Source organism: Squalius cephalus, assembly GCF_949319135.1.
Source record: "Squalius cephalus genome assembly, chromosome: 20".
In the NCBI taxonomy this organism is placed as follows: Eukaryota; Metazoa; Chordata; class Actinopteri; order Cypriniformes; family Leuciscidae; genus Squalius; species Squalius cephalus.
The window spans coordinates 21,784,121-21,802,391 of NC_137141.1; the positions used below are offsets into that span (position 1 = coordinate 21,784,121).

Consider the following 18,271-nt stretch of genomic DNA (forward strand, 5'->3'; position numbering starts at 1 on the left):
TGCAGTTGAACAAACCGTGGAAGTCTCTTCCATATTAAGCATCCAGCATTTGAAAAACACTTTTCTAAAAACACATTAGAAATTCCTGAGGGAGCCCATGGCTTGAAAATGCTGATTTTCTTTTTCAGGTTTTAGGACTGCAAGTTTATTATCTTTATTCAGGTAGGTGTTAATGTGATGTTATGGACCTGCTTGGCTCTGCTGTCATCTTCACTGGAATCCAAACTCTCTGGAGTAATCTCACCATCATCCATCTACATAAAATGGCAATTTATTCAGAAGATGCATCTCTCAAGGTTACAACTCATCCCTTTCTTTTACTCTTTTTTTGTTTTACAACTACACGCACACTAAAAGCTACTCAGAGGCTAACAGATGTGTTTGCATAGCTAAGTGCAAATATGACTCATCCAGCTGTGTGTGTGTGTGTGTGGTACCTGCAGCAGACTCTTGAGTTTGAGCAGCTGTGATTTGACAGACGAACAGTCTTCTGCCACGTGCTTGAAAGTGAGCTCATCTAGCACCACCGTGTGACTGTCATGCTGAACTGTGGGATGGAGGGGTCGATGGCCTGTACGACAGGCATCATAATGAAACCCGGCCAGCCTAAAAGAAAGAGTTCAGATTTAATATAATTTATAGAAAGAAACACAACATCAGTATTAAAGCAGTCATGAAATAAAATGTAAAAAATAACATAAATTCACATTTCTCATGATCTTTGAAATCGAAAGTGATGAAAACAGACGTCTAGGTTACTAATGTAACCCCCGCTCTCTGAAGGAGGGAACGGAGACATTACGTCGATACTGACGTATTGGGGTCTCATCTGGGAGCACAATCACCTTCAAGTGGTAACTAAATTAACCAATGGAAATTGGCCAACAATATTTGCAAGCCCAGGCGCTCCTACCCGGACATACGGGTATAAACATGGCCGGCACTCACTTCTCATTTATGTTTTGCTGAGGAGCCGAGACAGGGATCCGACCCTTCAGCGGTGGTTCAGGGCTGTGGCAGGAGGGACGTAACATCCATGTTCCCTGGGGTTACATTTGTAACCTAGCCATTCCCATTCAGTCAGTCATGTTTGACGTTACTGACTGAATGGGAACAGCTTCTTCCAAACTTTATGACATTAACCAATATACACTGAAACTTGACCACCAATATTTACAAATCAACAGCAGCTATTCAGTGTTCAGGAACTTGGCTCATTCAGTCATGGCGAGGGCATTAGGATGAAGTTGAACAGATACTGCCATTTCAAAATCACCAGAAGTCATTATTATATATATATGATATCCAAATATATATTATTATTATATATAATAATAAGAAATTAATGTATGAAATCCAAATTTATTTATTTATATTTATTTATATATATATATATATATATATATATTATGCCCTATTTATTTATTTATTTATTTATTTATTTATTTATTTATTTATTTATTTATTTATATATATATATATATATATATATATATATATATATATATATATATATATATATATATATATATATATATATATATATATATATATAAAGTTAATATCCCCCCCCCACCCTGAATATATGAATGCTGAATATATTATTCCAGTTTTACTAAATTATAATTTATAATAAATTACAAAATAATAATGTAAACTTTTATAATATACACATATATACCACATATTTGTATAATAGCCTCTGATGTGAAACACCTGCATTCACCTGTTGTCATTATGAGCATGATCCATTCCACTCCATCTCTGCTGTCTCCTCCTCCATTGAGCCGGCCGGCCCCCCCTCTCAGAGCGCTCAAAGTGGGCCATCCCATCTGCATGCACAGAGGGGTCAATAGCAGTCAATGACAAATAAACAAACACATTGAACAAACCCAACTCACTTTTAAACACACTTATACATTCAGTTAGTCTCCTAGACATACTCCGAAACAAACACACACTTTTTGAAAAAAGAAGGTCATCTTTCTTTGGGAAGTTGAGCAGGGTCCTTCCGAACGCAGAGCTCTTTAGAGTTTCGATACACAGCACTCACACTGCCTGAGGCGAGATATCAGGGCAAACTCAAACTAAAACACTCGCATACAAAACCTGTCTCTCACACATGCACTCCCTCAATCTTTCTATACACTTCTCACACAGCACAGAGTAAGACAGCAAGCAGAACAGACAGAAAACTAAGCTCCAAAACAGACCTGCTACATTCCTCTTGTCCTTGCTGTCCAGTTCACTGCCAGAGCCTCAAAAACAGACTAAAAAAAACAGTCCAAAACTAACTCGCACGAATACAAATAACCTTAGAACTAAGAGCAGAGACGGTCTGTTTTGACTAACAAGTCCAAAAGAAAAGAAAAAGGTTGAAATATTGTTGGACAAGGTTCCCAAGGTTAAAAATTCCAAAGTTGTTTGATGTATAACTAAAGTATGTATAAAACTTTGAAAAAGTGTCAAACTACCTACGAATTTCTCAGTGGCCACCCGAGAATCTGCAAATCCAATAACTTTTCCGCCCTGTTGGAACGAGGTTGTGTGTATGAGTTTGTGAGTTCTGGGAACTCCCTAGGAGCTTTGACCAGAAACAGACACACAGCTGTAATTCCCTGAGCCGAGGGGCCTTCTGAAGAGAAGAACTGGCGGTGGCGTTTTCAGCCAGGACGAAACACAGCCCTCGGGCAGAGTCTTCCCTCTGGTCTCGGGAAGCAGTGTCAAAACAGCAGGCCTTCCTGCCTGCCAAGCAGACAGATCGACCATGGAAGGAATGAAGGAGACAGAAAGACAGGGAGGGGAAAGAAAGGGGGAGGGGGCCTGAAGTCATCTATTCCCTCCTCTGGCTCTGTAACCCTCCTCACATGACTGCAGGGCATGATGCCCGAGGCTAAAAATACAGCGCACACACACACACACAGCGGTGTAAAACTGATTCCTGCTGATGGCGCAGGTCAACATACTGAATATAAACATGACAAAACACACACACACAAAAAGTTTAAAAAAAGGATGCTCAAAAGGAGTATCTTTTAACATCAGACAAACATCTGACAGAATGGTGCTGTAACAGAAAGGGCTTGTGCGTGTTATTCCTGTACACAGAGGATGCAATCATACATTTGAATAAAGTGTATGTATGAAGCCTTTTGTTTGCCATCTCTAGTATGGAATTTATCAACGTACACAAGAATCTGCAGAACCCATAACTACCCTGTGACCTCACTAACACACTCTAAAATCACACTCTGAGACTGAAGGGAAAAGGAAGTTGGCTCAACAAAAGGACGATCTCTTCCAAAACTGAGAGTTCATGAGACGGAAGATTGAGGACATTTATTCAGTGTTTTTGGCAGGGGTTGTCTCCAATAGCAACTAATTCACGATAGGCTAGTAACAAAGCACTACTGTATATAATATAATTAAAGTATTTAAAGTTATATACACTAGTCAAATGTTTAAGATTTTTTTTAAATGTTTTTGGTAAGTCTATTATGCTCACCAATGGCTGCATTTATTTGATAAAAAAAAAAAAAAAAAAAAAAAAAAAAAAAACAGTAAAACAGTAATCATTATTTTCTATTTTTAAATTGTAATTAATTTCTGTGATGGTAAAGCAGAATTTTTTTGCAGCCATTACTCCAGTCTTCAGTGTCATGTGATCCTTCACAAATAATTCTAATATGCTGATATAGTGCTCAAAAAAATATTATCATTATTAATGTTGAAAACAACAGTGCTGCTTAATAATTCTTAATATTCAATTCATTCTTAATCTTTTGTAACATTACAAATGTCTTAAGTGTCACTTGTGAACAATTTAATGCCCATATCCTTGCTGAATGAAAGCATTCAGCATTTAAAAATTTTTTATTTATTTTGACGGTATTTGGCAGTTGAAATGACTAGTCAAGCAGTGACAGCAATAGCCCTTTCAGTGCAACATGCTCTACTTAATCTGAAACCTCTGTAGACATTTTTTAAAAAATTCTCATTTTGATCATTATACATGCATTTTATGACCTCAAATTCAGAGACTACATGAAATATTTATACATTTAAAAATTCATGTAACAGCAGTATTAAATTAACAGCACAAAAGGTAAATAAAAATGGAGAAACTCTTCAAATACTTGCACATCTATATGAAATCATTTTTTTAACATTATTTTAGGTTATTTTAACAAAGATATGTTTAACATACCATACTTTCTAAAGCTTTTTAACTCATAATTCATCTATCAAACATCTCAAAAAACATGAACAAAGCTCCAAACCACCAGCAATCGTGTAATAAATAATAATAAAAAAGCCATATATATATAAAAGCTGCTGAAAATCATGTCAAAAGTCATGTTGTCAGATCACTATAACAATTTACATTCCTCAAAACAAATAATTAAAATACAAAATGATATACTGTATTCAACCCCACAGAATCCCTTCATCAATTTGAATGTATTAAAAACACATACACTAAGCTGCAGGAAACTCATCCTTAGAATAGTAATTCACATTCAAAGATATGATTAAACCTAATCAGCAATAATTATCTATGCAAATTGAAAATGAATTAATAGATCAAGATAAATCCAATGCAAATATTACAAATTTAATTCAGAATGACTATTGTGGTAATAAAGGTAAATAGATGTTGGTCATTTCATGCGCTGGGGTTGAAAAGAATGAGAGAGACTTTCATTTAATTTATTTAGTCATTTATGAGCTATATCTACAAGTTTTGAGAAAACAGTGATGCAGACATGATTCTATTAATCATTTTCATTTCTGTAATCACTTTAGACATCAAATAGTGGGCAAAAGGCAAATTTTGGCTTAGTGAATGAAAACTGGTTATGCTACACTGTGTGTGTGTGTGTGTGTGTGTGTGTGTGTGTGTGTGTGTGTGTGTGTGTGTGTGTGTGTGTGTGTGTGTGTGTGTGTGTACTAACCATTGTGTAAGGCCCCATCTTCTGGCAGATCAACATCAAGCATGAGGTCATCATCTTCCAGGTCACAAGAGCCAGTGTTATCAAAGTTGTTCAGAATGTCCTGTGCATGAGATAAGAACAATAGAGAGAAATAGAGATAGAAACCTGCATTACATTTAAAAAAAAAATACAACTGTGGTAATACATTCACACCGTTTATGTAAGGACGATCACATAAAAGGAAAGGGGATACACAGACACTGGAAGCGAAACATGAATAGAACACATTCACTCAACATGAAGTGTATATATAACCGTAGACTTCTCGGGCCACCTGATTATTTGAAAATGCAAAAGCATAACAAGGTGAAATTCAATACACCTCAACAAAACCTCAATTTGTCCTCAGCCTGAAACGTCCTCTTTCATTTTCTGTCTGTGTGGCAGATGCAAAAGTGGGCAGTTATCAGCTATTGGGGCGCTTTTTAATGCATTTTAAAGAGATTCTGAACACTGAGTCTGGCACAGACAGTTCAAAAGAAAATAAGCTCTTTGAAGGAAGTTGTTCTCCACATTTCTGTGTGTTAAAATATTGTTAAGAAATACCATAAAACAAGGCCTCACGGCTCAGCCTTGATTTGAACCCAGCAAAGAAATTACTCTGATGTAAGTCATCTTAAAAGAGTCTTTCTCAAGAAACGCTCTGAATTGATTTCAAGGTTGAGAGTAATATTTGAGAGCATCTTACAGAGGTGGAACCAATTGAAAGGATATTTCGTTCATTTATTTCATCATTTCCAAAACATAGGCCTACTAGTTGAAATACTGCATATTACTGTCATTTGTCTATGGTCATTTAATCACTTGTGTACAACATGGAGAGCGTAATTGCTTGGTGATAAATTTACATAAATTAAACATACTCTTGTGGAAGTAGGACATCTTGAAAACAATTGTTTTGTTTTTTAATTAGTTACTTGACATTTAACAAATACTTAAATGTTGCATTAATTGCAGGGACATTTACTATAAATCATTGCAGGGTTAAGTGTCTCGTTGAAGGGCACAATGCTGGTAATGAATCTCGGTAACACTTAACACTTAAATGGTTTATGCCCCACTTTGGTTCATACTTGTGCCCTTTGTGTTGCCAGTAGAGGTGGGCGATATCTCGTTTAGACGACAATATCCAAATTGTTGTCTGGACGATATGCAAAATTGGGATATCGAATATTTCATAATTTGTACAATCCGACCCCTCAAACATGAAAAGAGCTGAAAGAAGTTAAAGAGAAAACAAATAACACACACTATAACCTTCTAAACAATTATATGTAGCGATCTTTAATACTGTAGGGCAGTAGCCTACTATTCCCGGAAGCAACCTCCGAGTGGCCCAGCCCATGGTCCCGTGTCGTCAAAAACGCATACGTAAATTCGAAATAGTGCGCGCAGAAGCACATGCGCAAAAAAAGCACATGTGTTTTGTAAAATGATATATGAATTATTTTTATTTTATCATATGTCATTTTACAAAAGGACATTTTACAAACCTACGTTTTGCGCATGTGCTCCTGCACGCACTTTTTCAGTCACAACACAACAATCAGAGGAGGACGTGCTGAAAACTGTAGGCTAATGCTGTTCTCTTCCTTCATAACTCGTATTGAGAAGGTTTGAGTTGAAGAGGAATTTGTGACTGTTTCACCTGTTCAACCACATCAAAGTTTCGTAATTAGTAAGTCCGTGCTTTTTCTCTTTTTTTTCTTATGTGCTGAAGGTCCGCTGTGCCTTGGTGAAACGGTGTTTGTACGTGAAGAGCTCTTTTCCAAAACGCCATAAACCTAAAAAGCTGCCTCAAAGATCCAGCAAAAGTAATGAATATGAATATGTAAAATATTGCAATAAGTCATTTTAATTGTTTATTAACTTCTGTGTCGGCTGCAAAGATGAAGTTGACGATAGGCTATTGACTCGCGATCTTCGCAGTAGGCTAGTGAATGCACCGGAGAAATGCACATTTATTAGACTACATAGTTTTTTGTTTTGGATGGTTTTGTTTAGAACCAGCTTTCTGTAAATATATTTCACATTTTTTAGGCCTGTGAGGCGAGTAGGCTACGGTCCGGTTCATGATGATATAATCTCCAGTTCAAGCACCTTATGTTGTGATTGCTAGCCTATATTTACTTTTTATGTATTAAATCCAGGAAATTTGTTAATGAAAAAATTATTAAAATTAAGATACAATTAGTACAAAACGAAATTCGTTTTAAAGAAAGGCTTTGTGCTTTCTGTTTTGAGGTCTCTGTGAAAGTTTGAAAGTCTTTTAGTGCTGCTTTCAGAGCACTCGCGTCCATAATGGAGAACTGTCACGTAATATTGTTTTTTCCTCATAAATGCGAACACGAAAAATAAAAGACAAAAGACTTTTTTAAAAAGACAAATCATCAATTTTTGGGGGAAAAAATGGATGGATTTATAGCGTTTTGGGGGGGAAATGGAATTTTTTTTAAATTTTTTCTTTTCAAAATTTGAAAAGAAATATTTTTACTTTGAATTTATCATCAACAATATTGTTGTTTGATTTAATAATCACTGTTGCAAGAGGTGCCTAGTTCTGTTTTTTTGGGTTGTTTTTTTTTGTAAATGGAAAAAGTAGGGGCTACCTCAGATTCTGTTTAGTTAGCTCCTTTATTGTTTTTTCTATAGCCTACAATAATAGGTCAAATGCAGCAAGTCAAAAGACCAACTGAACTGGACCTTCTTTGCCAGTTTGCACACATTTCTTTGAAGGATGGCAAAAATATCGTCTGAATATCGATATCGAGATACTGGAAAAAAATAGAGATATTCATTTTTGTCAATATCTCCCACCCCTAGTTGCCAGCAACTATACAACTTATTCCATACAACTTATTCTCTATATTCCTAGTCTTCTGATGTCAAACAGACTAAAATCAAGTCATTACTGATAATCTTCCAATCCATTGGGCTGTTAATCTGGCAGATCACTGAGTCACTGGGTTGAGCAGATTCATTAAAAAAAGATTTTACTCCAAGGAATGATTCAATCACAAAGACTACATACTACATAAAGGTAGTAAGGTACACTATGTAACTTTTATGTTCAAAATAATGAATCAATAGTTCATCAAACATTCTTCCAAAACGTGTTTTTATCACGGTAAGCCTATTATAAGCGTTTATATTTTAGACCTAGGATGGTTTTTGAGAGAAATTGCGTACATACGTCACTCACCCGTGCGTGTGTACAGTAACTTCTTCAGTCAGCTTGAGATCCTTTCCATCTAAACTGGTTATATCTTTTAAGCCTAGTAGTGAACGTGTTATGAGAAGTAGAGTAACCATATTCATCCACACTGTCATGCAGAGCCGAAACACCACCAAAACAATGTTCTTCGGCAAAATGCATGCAGTTTAGGGTTTTTTTTAGCTGCTAAAGGGCCAAAAGTTACATAGTGTACCTGTGAAGTATGTAGTTTCTGCAACACTAGTGGCACTTAGCATAGTTACAAAAATAAAGCATATTTTTAAACAGCCGGCAAATGCCCCTTTCGCATGCTGCCCCTCGCCCAACTCAAACATCCCAAACACAGCTCTTTCATGTGCTTGTGAAGGCATGTCTCAAATAAAAAGTCTAACATATTAGGAATACTTTTAGCTGTGTTGCTTTGTGTCTAGTGCTGGGCGGTATACCGGTTCATACCGAATACCAGTGTTTATTTTTGTTATAATATGATTTTTTTATGTACCGCAATACGGGTATATGTCGCTTAAACAACATCCGGAACACTGTTTGAGAGGGTCCCTTTTCACTGTTGCACTGTGGTGAGGGCACAGCTGTATGTGTTACTAAGCGTGATGGTGAAGATGGATTGGTTAAACTATAATTGATAGCTGTCAAATTATATTACAGTGTTTCCCATTCATTGGTTCACAATATCAACACTGCCCGCCACAAATAGATTTTCCAAAAGGCTTTGACATCATGGAATAAACAATAGTACTGCATGTTTCAAAGTCAAAACACGCCGCGGGTGTTTTTATATGAATGTAGCTTTGAAGGGAACTGACTGTCTTTAGAAAAGTTTCGATGCTATTTTCATTGAATCTTTCTTTATCTTTCCTGATAAAGCAGCATTTATGAGCGCTGTGCTGCTTTGTGTACAGCCGTTATCGGGGAAACCGCTGTTTCTGACGTGCCTAAAGTGCCTCCTGCTGGCACCTCGTTGTAAACAGTATCATTTTGTGGGGCCTTGCAAAACTGTATTAATACTAGTGTGGAGTTTTTCTACAATATTTACTCATAACAGTAAAATAGGGCATTCGAAGTCAATCTACTGCAGTATTTCCTCTCTCAGTCAGTAGAAAATGTGGTTAACACCCAGTCATGGTTGGAAAAAAAAACTTCATATACCGTGAAACCGGTATAATTTTTGATATAAAAAATATAAAATATAAAAATATAAAAACCGGTATAACACCGTGATGTACATTTTTAAAACATCTTATTGCATTCGGAACACATGCAATGATTGGATGGATAATGATTTATTGTCCCGAGACTTCCACAGAAGTCTTTATTTTTTTTTATATTTAGGCCAGTTTAATTATTGATTGCTATCTAATTTGTGAAGAGACATTCAACCAGTTTAAGGTGTAATTAATTACTAAGTATTCTACTGATTGTAATTTAATTACTTTTTCCTTGACAAAGTAAGGTATTGGATTACTCTTAATTTCTCCGTAATTGAATTAGTTATTTCTGATGTAATTGCATTAAATACTGTAGACTTTATAACAATTCTATATAAAACAAAAGTGGATTTAACATCAAATTGTAATGTTAAAAAGCATGTTTTTAAAGTAACTTTCTCCCTTTACACACTTTGGTCAGTTCAAGAATAATTTATGCAATTGTATATCGTTTATTTGAAAGAATCAAAAGTGCAGTGTTGTATCTGTCCTTTTATTGTTCAACTGGTCAAGGTTAATATGGGATTTAGAAAGTAATTAGTAATAAGTAATCCAATACGTTTTAGAGAGAGCAGTTAGTACAGTAGTCTAATTATACTGTTGAAGATGTAATTAGTAACTTACCCAACATTACTTTTAACCAGTATTGCCCATTATTAACTGTCTAAAGTGGGCCAGAGCAAAGTCAAGATTTTCATAGACTGAAAAAATAATTTGTAGAAGCAATTTTCTAGTAAATTTCACAATTACAAAAAAGAGCAAGTAACACATTGAATTAAACATGAAAATTCTGAAATAGACAAATTTAAATATACTCCAATATTCTGTTTTTATTTACAGATGAAAAATATATTTTTACAGTGTAGTATAACTTATATTTCTGCCTTTTTATTACACAAAATTATCAAATGGCTGGAAGACTCTGAATGTAGTGCTTTTTATTTAGTAATTTTGGTCACCATTAATTTTCCTTATTTTGAAAAAAAGTAGCCAGGATATTCTTCAGAAATTATTCATTTGTGTTCCATGGAAGAGATAAATGATGTTTAGAGTAAATTATGACACAATTTTCATTTTGGCTGAACTCTCCCTTCAAGCTACTGTATGTTAAATACATTGGCTTTTTTAAATGGGGGACTTTATTATTGCCTTGCCCAAAAAAAACACACAAACCCCCCCCCCCCCCAGTACATTATGAAAGTTTCTGTATAATGTTCCATATTTCATATTCAGCAGGCAGCTGGGGAAAGAACCACAGTACAAATACTTTCAGCATACTTTAGAAAACATTATCAATCATGCAAATGTGATCCATTCACAGAACAAAACGTCTCTTCAAGTCATCAAAGCTGACAAGATGTTCTCCAATCCCATCCATCAAATAATTATGCACTTAAACAGAGGCAGGCCCCTCTCCTGAACATTAATACACATATTGTACACACCATACCTTCTTACAAGTGTCTACAAAGTGTATTCAAAGCAGCCAGAGTTTATACATTTTAGTTCACCTACATACACATAGTCTCTCAGGTTCCCTCGCTCTGAATCTGTCCATGTATTATGGGCTTAGTCACAGCAGGTTGCTTCAGAGGAAATGACATTTCACTGCGCAGGGCGGCAGCTTAGACACGCAGCCCAAGCCCCATCAGCACTCTCCTCCTGCGCTGAAAGAGCCGGAATAACGCACCCCATTTCACATAGGCCTGCGCGAATCAGCCGGGAAGATCGGATTAAAGATCCCTTCAGAACCAGACCGATTCAGGCAGAACAGTTAAGAAAGGTCCTATCAGACAAGCCCAGAATCCTGATCACATTTCACACAATCTGAGCGTTGAGCTCAGGAGTGAAACATCATATTTGGGGGATCAAAAGGAATGTGTTTGAATTACTGAACAATATTACATCCAGGACAAAATGACTCCGACATCTACAAAAGTTCTTTGAACAGAGCCAAACTTTCAATGGCGATTTAGAAAAGAGGTCAATATGCATGGGGTTCAAATATTTAAATTTCAATTATCTTCTTTCTTAATAAGTTATATATATATATATATATATATATATATATATATATATATATATATATATATATATATATATATATATATATATATATATATATATATATATATATATATATAGTGTTTTACTCATATCAGATACACATTGTGTATGAAACAAAGTTCACTCTATTCGTGTCCCAGTTCACCGGCCGCAAAATTGATGAATTTACATGATGCAAATCCGACAGATCCTCTGAATTGCTGTGCAAACTAATCGCAATTATATCAACTAACATGATCATTATAAAGGTGTTTAAACGACAACACATTCAATTCCACATATTTGACAATCAGAATATATCATATAATTCATGATATAATTAAGACGTTTGTGAATATTTTGAATAAAAAAGGAAAAACGAAATAAATGTGATACATAGGCTATCTGTCTGTATGGCTGCATGATGCATCGGCAATAAAATAATATGTTCTAAAATAGCGGTCACGCTGGGGACTCAGCTAGAATATAGAGTCCCTAGTATAGTGGTTCTCAACGGGGGCGCAGTGGGCGTTCAGAGAACAACAGGGGGGCGTTGGACGCAAGATTTTTGAAAGGGGGGCATTCAAGTGTTCATGGGGGGCGTTCACGAGTTTACACTAAAGATCAAGGCAAGACAAGATTAAACATGTAATTAAAATGTTGTCATTCCCCTTGTAGCACGCGCAAGTGACGATACTCTGTCAACCAATCAACGTTCTGCAGTGAGTCTAGCTCCACCCTTTAGTACCATATCACTGTGCTAGGTACCCCAACGGAAGGGTACCTAAAAATTGGTACGGTACAGTTCGGCATTCACAACTTTTGACAATGGAAACGGAAATAACTGCGTACCGTACCGCTCAGTGGAAATGAGCCATAATTGTCTACAACATTCTAAAATTTGCCATTTAATGCGACATGTAAGCTATGTATCATTTCTTTTGCAAGGACTATTATTTTTCCAGTCATAGACCAGCGCTCAAGCACTGACTAGAATCCAGCGCTGACAAGAATCAGCATTCAAGTGCTCAAAAAAGTGTTTCGCACTGACAACAATCCGCTGGTGGCTAGAATCCAGCTAGAATCTTTTCCAACAACATATCTCCTTGAGCATAGATTCAGCCAGGTCATCTACATGCAGTCTAAGTACCGCAATCGCTTGGATTTGCATGCCTCAGGCGCACTACGGCTGAAACTAATGCATCTACAACCCGCAGAAAAGAAATTAGCAGAAAAACAAAAAAGCAAAGGGTTCACACTAATTTTCAAATCAATTTTGAAAGTTCGAATTCGAGGGGCCGTTCACATATCGCGTTTTATGCGCGTGCAAATTCGTTATTTCAAATGTAGGCGCACGGTAAGCGCGCTCATAATAGAAGCGACGCGGTCAGTTGAAAACATCTCAACTTTTCAGAATGCCGCAAGCGCACAGCAGGATCTGGATAATGGATAGGGGGCGCTGGCCCAAAAAAGGTTGAGAACCACTGCCCTCTAACCCCTAACCCCAACTCGGGGTTTGCGGCAAATTTTCCTCTGAAATTAATAAAATGCTCCCAAAATTCAAGATACTATATAGGGCAAAAAATGTGCCTGTATGAGTTCTTGTTTTAATATTTATTATAGCCTATATTTATATGGTTATAACTCAGGATATAGAGTGCTGTTTTCCAGAACATCTTGGAAACGATAGGCAGCATATTGATTTTATTAACAGTGCAGAGCTAAAAAATCTATGGCGTCTGAAAGTTGTGTAAATGTACGTTTTTGACCAACTTTTCCACTTTTGATGTTATTATAATGATAAATTTCTTTTGTAGCAATTAAATATTTGTTTACTTATCACCAAAGTTCGCTCTATTTGGCTGTAGATCATTAAACCTAATGCTGACTTCCATAGTAGGAAAAAAATACTATGGAAGTCAACTGGTATATCAACTGTCTGGTTACCAAATAATATTATACCACTATAATAACATTTGCTGATAAAATTATCCACTAATTTCTGAAAGCATTTTAATGAAACGAGAGAGCGCGTCCATGGTGATAGAAGAGATGTGCGCTGTATAATGCGTTGCTATTGACGACGGTCATATAATTGAATGCGTGCTTTAAAAAAAGTGCATAGAGCTGCTAATTTTATTTGTTGTTTGTTGATTTCCAAACATAAAGCTTGTTTTCAGTGTGCGTTGAGCATTCAGACTGTTGCAAAGGCTGCCTTTGGTGATTGTGTACATGTGTGAAAAGGCTCAAAAAAAGCCATTAGGAATTGCAGGTCTGAAAGAGATTAAGCAAAATAAGAAAGAGTCATTAAATCAGTTAGCTTAATAAATTGAGAGCCGATTAGAGATGTTAAATATTTATAAAAAAATTAAACAAATCCTGTTTACAGTCTTAGTAATGTCAGCAAATGATAAAGCGTAAACAATGCTCTATACCTCTCAGCTAATTAATACTGAAACAGCAGCAGATAAAAGCACGTCTCAGAATCACTTACTATGTTGAAAACAAAGGCTTATGCACCTAGATCATTTAGCAGCTAATGAATTGGCCTGTAAATGCCTCCTGCAAGACAGACTATATTTAGAACAAATAAACAACTCTTAAATGAGCCTAACAGGGTACTGCAGAAGTCAACTGAGGGATTAAACACACAAGTGCAAAATGTAAGGAAAGAGAGACAGGGAGATGTTGAAAACATTTCTTTTGTCTCTTGAATCCATACTGCCCCCTTGTGGTCTTAAGTACATGTTTTAAAGGGTTAGTTCACTTAAAAATGTAGTTCCCCCAAAAACGTTTCATTTACTCTGTCATTATTACCTTCATGTCATTCCAAAACCGGTCCCAGAAAGTCCAAAGACTTCCCATTCATCCTCTGAACACAAATTAAGATATTTATAATGAAATTTGAGAGATTTCTTTCCCTCCATTGACAGCTATGCAACTACCACTTTGATGCTTCAAAAAGTTAATTAAGAGACCGTACAACTAATCCTTATGAACTGAGTGGTTTTTCTGAAATTTTCTGAAGAGACAAGCTCACTTTATATGACGAAAAGATTTAATTTAGGCTTTTTTCACATATAAATATTCATAAATGCACACATCAGTTATGGTAAATAGAAGTATGCTTGCTTGACATGCAAGAACTATTAAGGTTAAGTGTTACGCAGCATGTTTGAGCCAGAGCCGTTGAAAAAGTTGCAACATACTTCACGCGGTCTCATTAGTCCAAACAATTCACAAATGTGTTTAAGCACGATAGACAGCAGTTTCACTGTATTTGCAGCAATTTAAATATTAATGCATAATGAACATTGATTACTATGCTGACAACTATTACTAGATCTGGTCTTACTTAAGATTAAAAATCTTTGCATAGGAGACGGAGTCAACAGAAAATAAAGAATTCTTAGAGTTGAATCTATCACAGTCCATTAAAATATGCTTCAGTGATAATGGATAGTGGTACGAGGGGCATAAAGGAGGATCTTCACCCGTTAATAGAAACATACAAGTTATTCTGGAGTGCCCTATTCGACAGCGTGTATAGGTAATATGATGACCGAACATCTTAAGTGTACATTTTTATCAATTAAAAAAATATAATAAATTATAGATCAATAATTTTTACTTAATGTTTTTTTTTGTTTTTTGTACTAAATAATATTTGTGTAATAATTAGGAAAAGTTCCATGTAAGAAACTAATAAATAAAAGGCCCAAAAACACACTACTACAAATATTATTTTAATACAACAACAATAATAATAATAATAATAATAATAATAATAATAATAATAATAATAATAATCTCAAAAACAAAAAAAAATTCTCCAACAATTAAAATTGTATTATTATTATTATTATTATAAGCAACAACAAAAATGTATTAAAAGAAATAACAAAAATGTTTATTATAAAATATTATCATCATCATAGTTATCAGCAACTACAAAAATATTATTATTATTATTATTTTTAGTATTATTAACAACTGTTACTACTAATTCTTAGTACTTCTTTATTCTTTATACACTACTTGTTCTTTATATTATTTATTTTTATATCAGTAAATGTAACAGTTCTGTGTGGCTGTAATAAAGCGCATAGCACAACTTTGAAGTAGTAGTATTTAAATGAACTAAAGATAACTTGTTACATCATTCGCTAAGTGCAAGATCAGATGATATCTAAATAAAGCCAAACCTCTATTTCATTATCCGTAAGAGCACAGGAGTCTTAAACTAAAGATAGACACAACACAGGGATCTAGAGGAGATCCACTGCCGTCAGGAGAGAGAGTTAATCATTCAGTTACTGTGCATGTGTGAGGTAAGCCACTGATTTATATGTAACAGGATAAAACTGGCTTTAGCAAAGACACTGCCATAAAGATCCAGGAAAAGCATTTAACTTGAATACTTTAGAAGAGGTTTGATAAAATCCCTAACCCTAAGTATGAGCAATTACTATGATGCTTGTTTTAGGAACCATCCCAAATACTGGCGAAATGTTGGAATTTATTTAGTACCTAGTAGACCACTAGATGTCACTCAAAGCCCAACTCAACCTGAAGCGCAGTCAATTACGTAAACTGCTCCTCTCTATACAACTACATCAGAGGAACAACCTACGCAAGTATGAAGAACAATGAATTAGCCGTGCTCTAATGTATACATGCTGCTATTACATAATATCTGAAGTCACAGTCAAGTCAGCATGTCTGTGTGTGGGGGTGCATTTGTGTATATACTACAAGAGAACGCTGGTATTTTACATTTGATTACTGTTTCAAATCCAGCCTAACTCGTTTTGCATTCAACAAAGCCAATCTGACATTGTGAATCAGAACAAACAAACAAAAAAGAAAATGAAGGGCAAAGTCACAGCCTGCTTCACTGGGATCAAAAGCTGGAATGTTAAGCGGCACCGTTCCGCATTCTCACTCGATCAGGGGCTTTGAAAAACAGCCGAGACAGAACAGGACCTCTGTTCAGAACGGCGGGACTCGGAGTCACACTCCTGCAGAGTCACGAGTAAGAGCCACAGGGACTAATCCCTAATTAGCAAGGAAATAATTAGCAGGATAGGGATGGAGAGATCCTGTCACACGCACAAGCACACATATAGAAACCAGCAATAAGCAGTACAGGAACGATAGGTTTATCGAAACACAAAGCAGAGGAAAGATTACAAACACCCACAAAGAATTGAACAGCATTATGTGGGACTTGCAGAAGCCACAATCTCAGAAAAAGTTTTTTATACAGTCGCGAGAATGGGTGTGGTTAAATATATGGGCTGGTAACGCAAAAGTTGTAGGTCCAAATCCCAAAAAAGGGCGATCTATGTAAAAAAACTAACAAATAAATTGCCCAACGACATGGTACTACAAATATTATTTTAATATTATAATAATAATAATAATAATAATAATATAATAAGAAACAACAAAAATGATCAGCAACAATTAATTAATTTGACTATTTTTATTATTATTTTATTATAAGCAACAACAAAAAATAAATGTATAATCAGAAACATCAAAAATGTTTATTACAAATTATTATTATTATCAGCAGCATTATTATTGATGTTATCAGCAACAACAAATTTTTTTTTTTATTATTAACAACTGTTACTACTTGTTAGTAGTACTTATTCTTTATTCGCTACGTAGTCTTTATATACTAATACTTTATTTTTATATTAGTAATATTCATGTTGTTGTATATTTTTTTTTAAATAAAAAAATGTGAGATTTTAAAATGCACCCTAAGGGGACCACAAACTAATTTTGGGAGGATAACTTTGTACTCACTATGCTGTTGAGGTCTGACTCAAAACTGCTGCAACGGTGTATATGTGTGTTGTGTCCCAGTGGCTCCATGCCCTCCTCATCCCACATGTATGTTCCTCCAGAGCTGTTAGAGGGGGAGAGCTCCGAAGAGGAGGCCGCATGACGATCCACATCAGGGGACATGAGAGGCGGCGGGCGCCCACGGAGCACACCACCCCTTAAATCTGCCTTTCCACCTGAGAGCAGACATGATATCATATCATAGCATAAACAGTGCATGCTTGCCACAAATAGAAAAATATTATCAGCTCTGTACTGTTTGTCACATAAATGCAAGAAAGGCAGGCACAACACTTAGCTATACTGTACCTTCCAGCCCAATCCCAGTCCAGTCCATGGTCTCATTCAAGAAGCTCTGCAGGCGTGTCTGGGTGGGTGTGGCTAAAGGAATTTTGTTATGCAGGATGCCATTCTGCGATTGGTCCCCTATGTTGTCAAAGTCATCTAGGAACTCCTCACTGGTGTCATTCCTCTCAAGAGAAGATGCAGAGGAGAGAGACATGTCCTCCGTTCCATCCCCAGAGTAGCGGAGGTTCCCATCCAACCCCGGCTCTGTCACATGCTCCTCTGGGGACACCGTAGAAGCTGATGCCTTTTCACAGCCACAAAATGGGAAAATTCAGTCTTGTTTCAATGTTTGATTTCTCTGTGGTAGCTCCAGTAGAGCTACAAATAGCTATGCAAATATTATTAAAATTTGGAAAAGAAACATTAACTGAATACAAAACTATAAATTTCATATTTGGCATAATCATTTGAGACACAATAATAACTAATAAATCATTAGATAATAAAAACCATACATATAATAAAGATTAAAATAATAGATATTTTTTATTTGTTAATATTGTTGTACTATATTGCTAATTATATAATTTATTATATTGCTAATGTTGCTATTATTTTTATGCACAGTTGGTCCCAAAATTAAA

General features: G+C 35.6%; 1 protein-coding gene across 3 annotated transcripts in view; it reads right to left on the minus strand.

Moving 5' to 3' along the window:
- The window catches only part of ccser2a (coiled-coil serine-rich protein 2a), a 50,172-nt gene that overhangs the window by 17,110 nt on the left and 14,791 nt on the right, over nt 1-18,271 (minus strand). For all 3 annotated transcript variants that reach the window (XM_079853631.1, XM_079853633.1, XM_079853632.1), the window contains exons 3-8: nt 17,649-17,931; nt 17,301-17,515; nt 4,956-5,055; nt 1,727-1,832; nt 438-606; nt 189-254 (exon numbers count right to left, since the gene is read on the minus strand). In XM_079853631.1, coding sequence (XP_079709757.1) covers nt 189-254; nt 438-606; nt 1,727-1,832; nt 4,956-5,055; nt 17,301-17,515; nt 17,649-17,931 — 939 coding nt within the window. The remainder of the gene's footprint in view (nt 1-188; nt 255-437; nt 607-1,726; nt 1,833-4,955; nt 5,056-17,300; nt 17,516-17,648; nt 17,932-18,271) is intronic.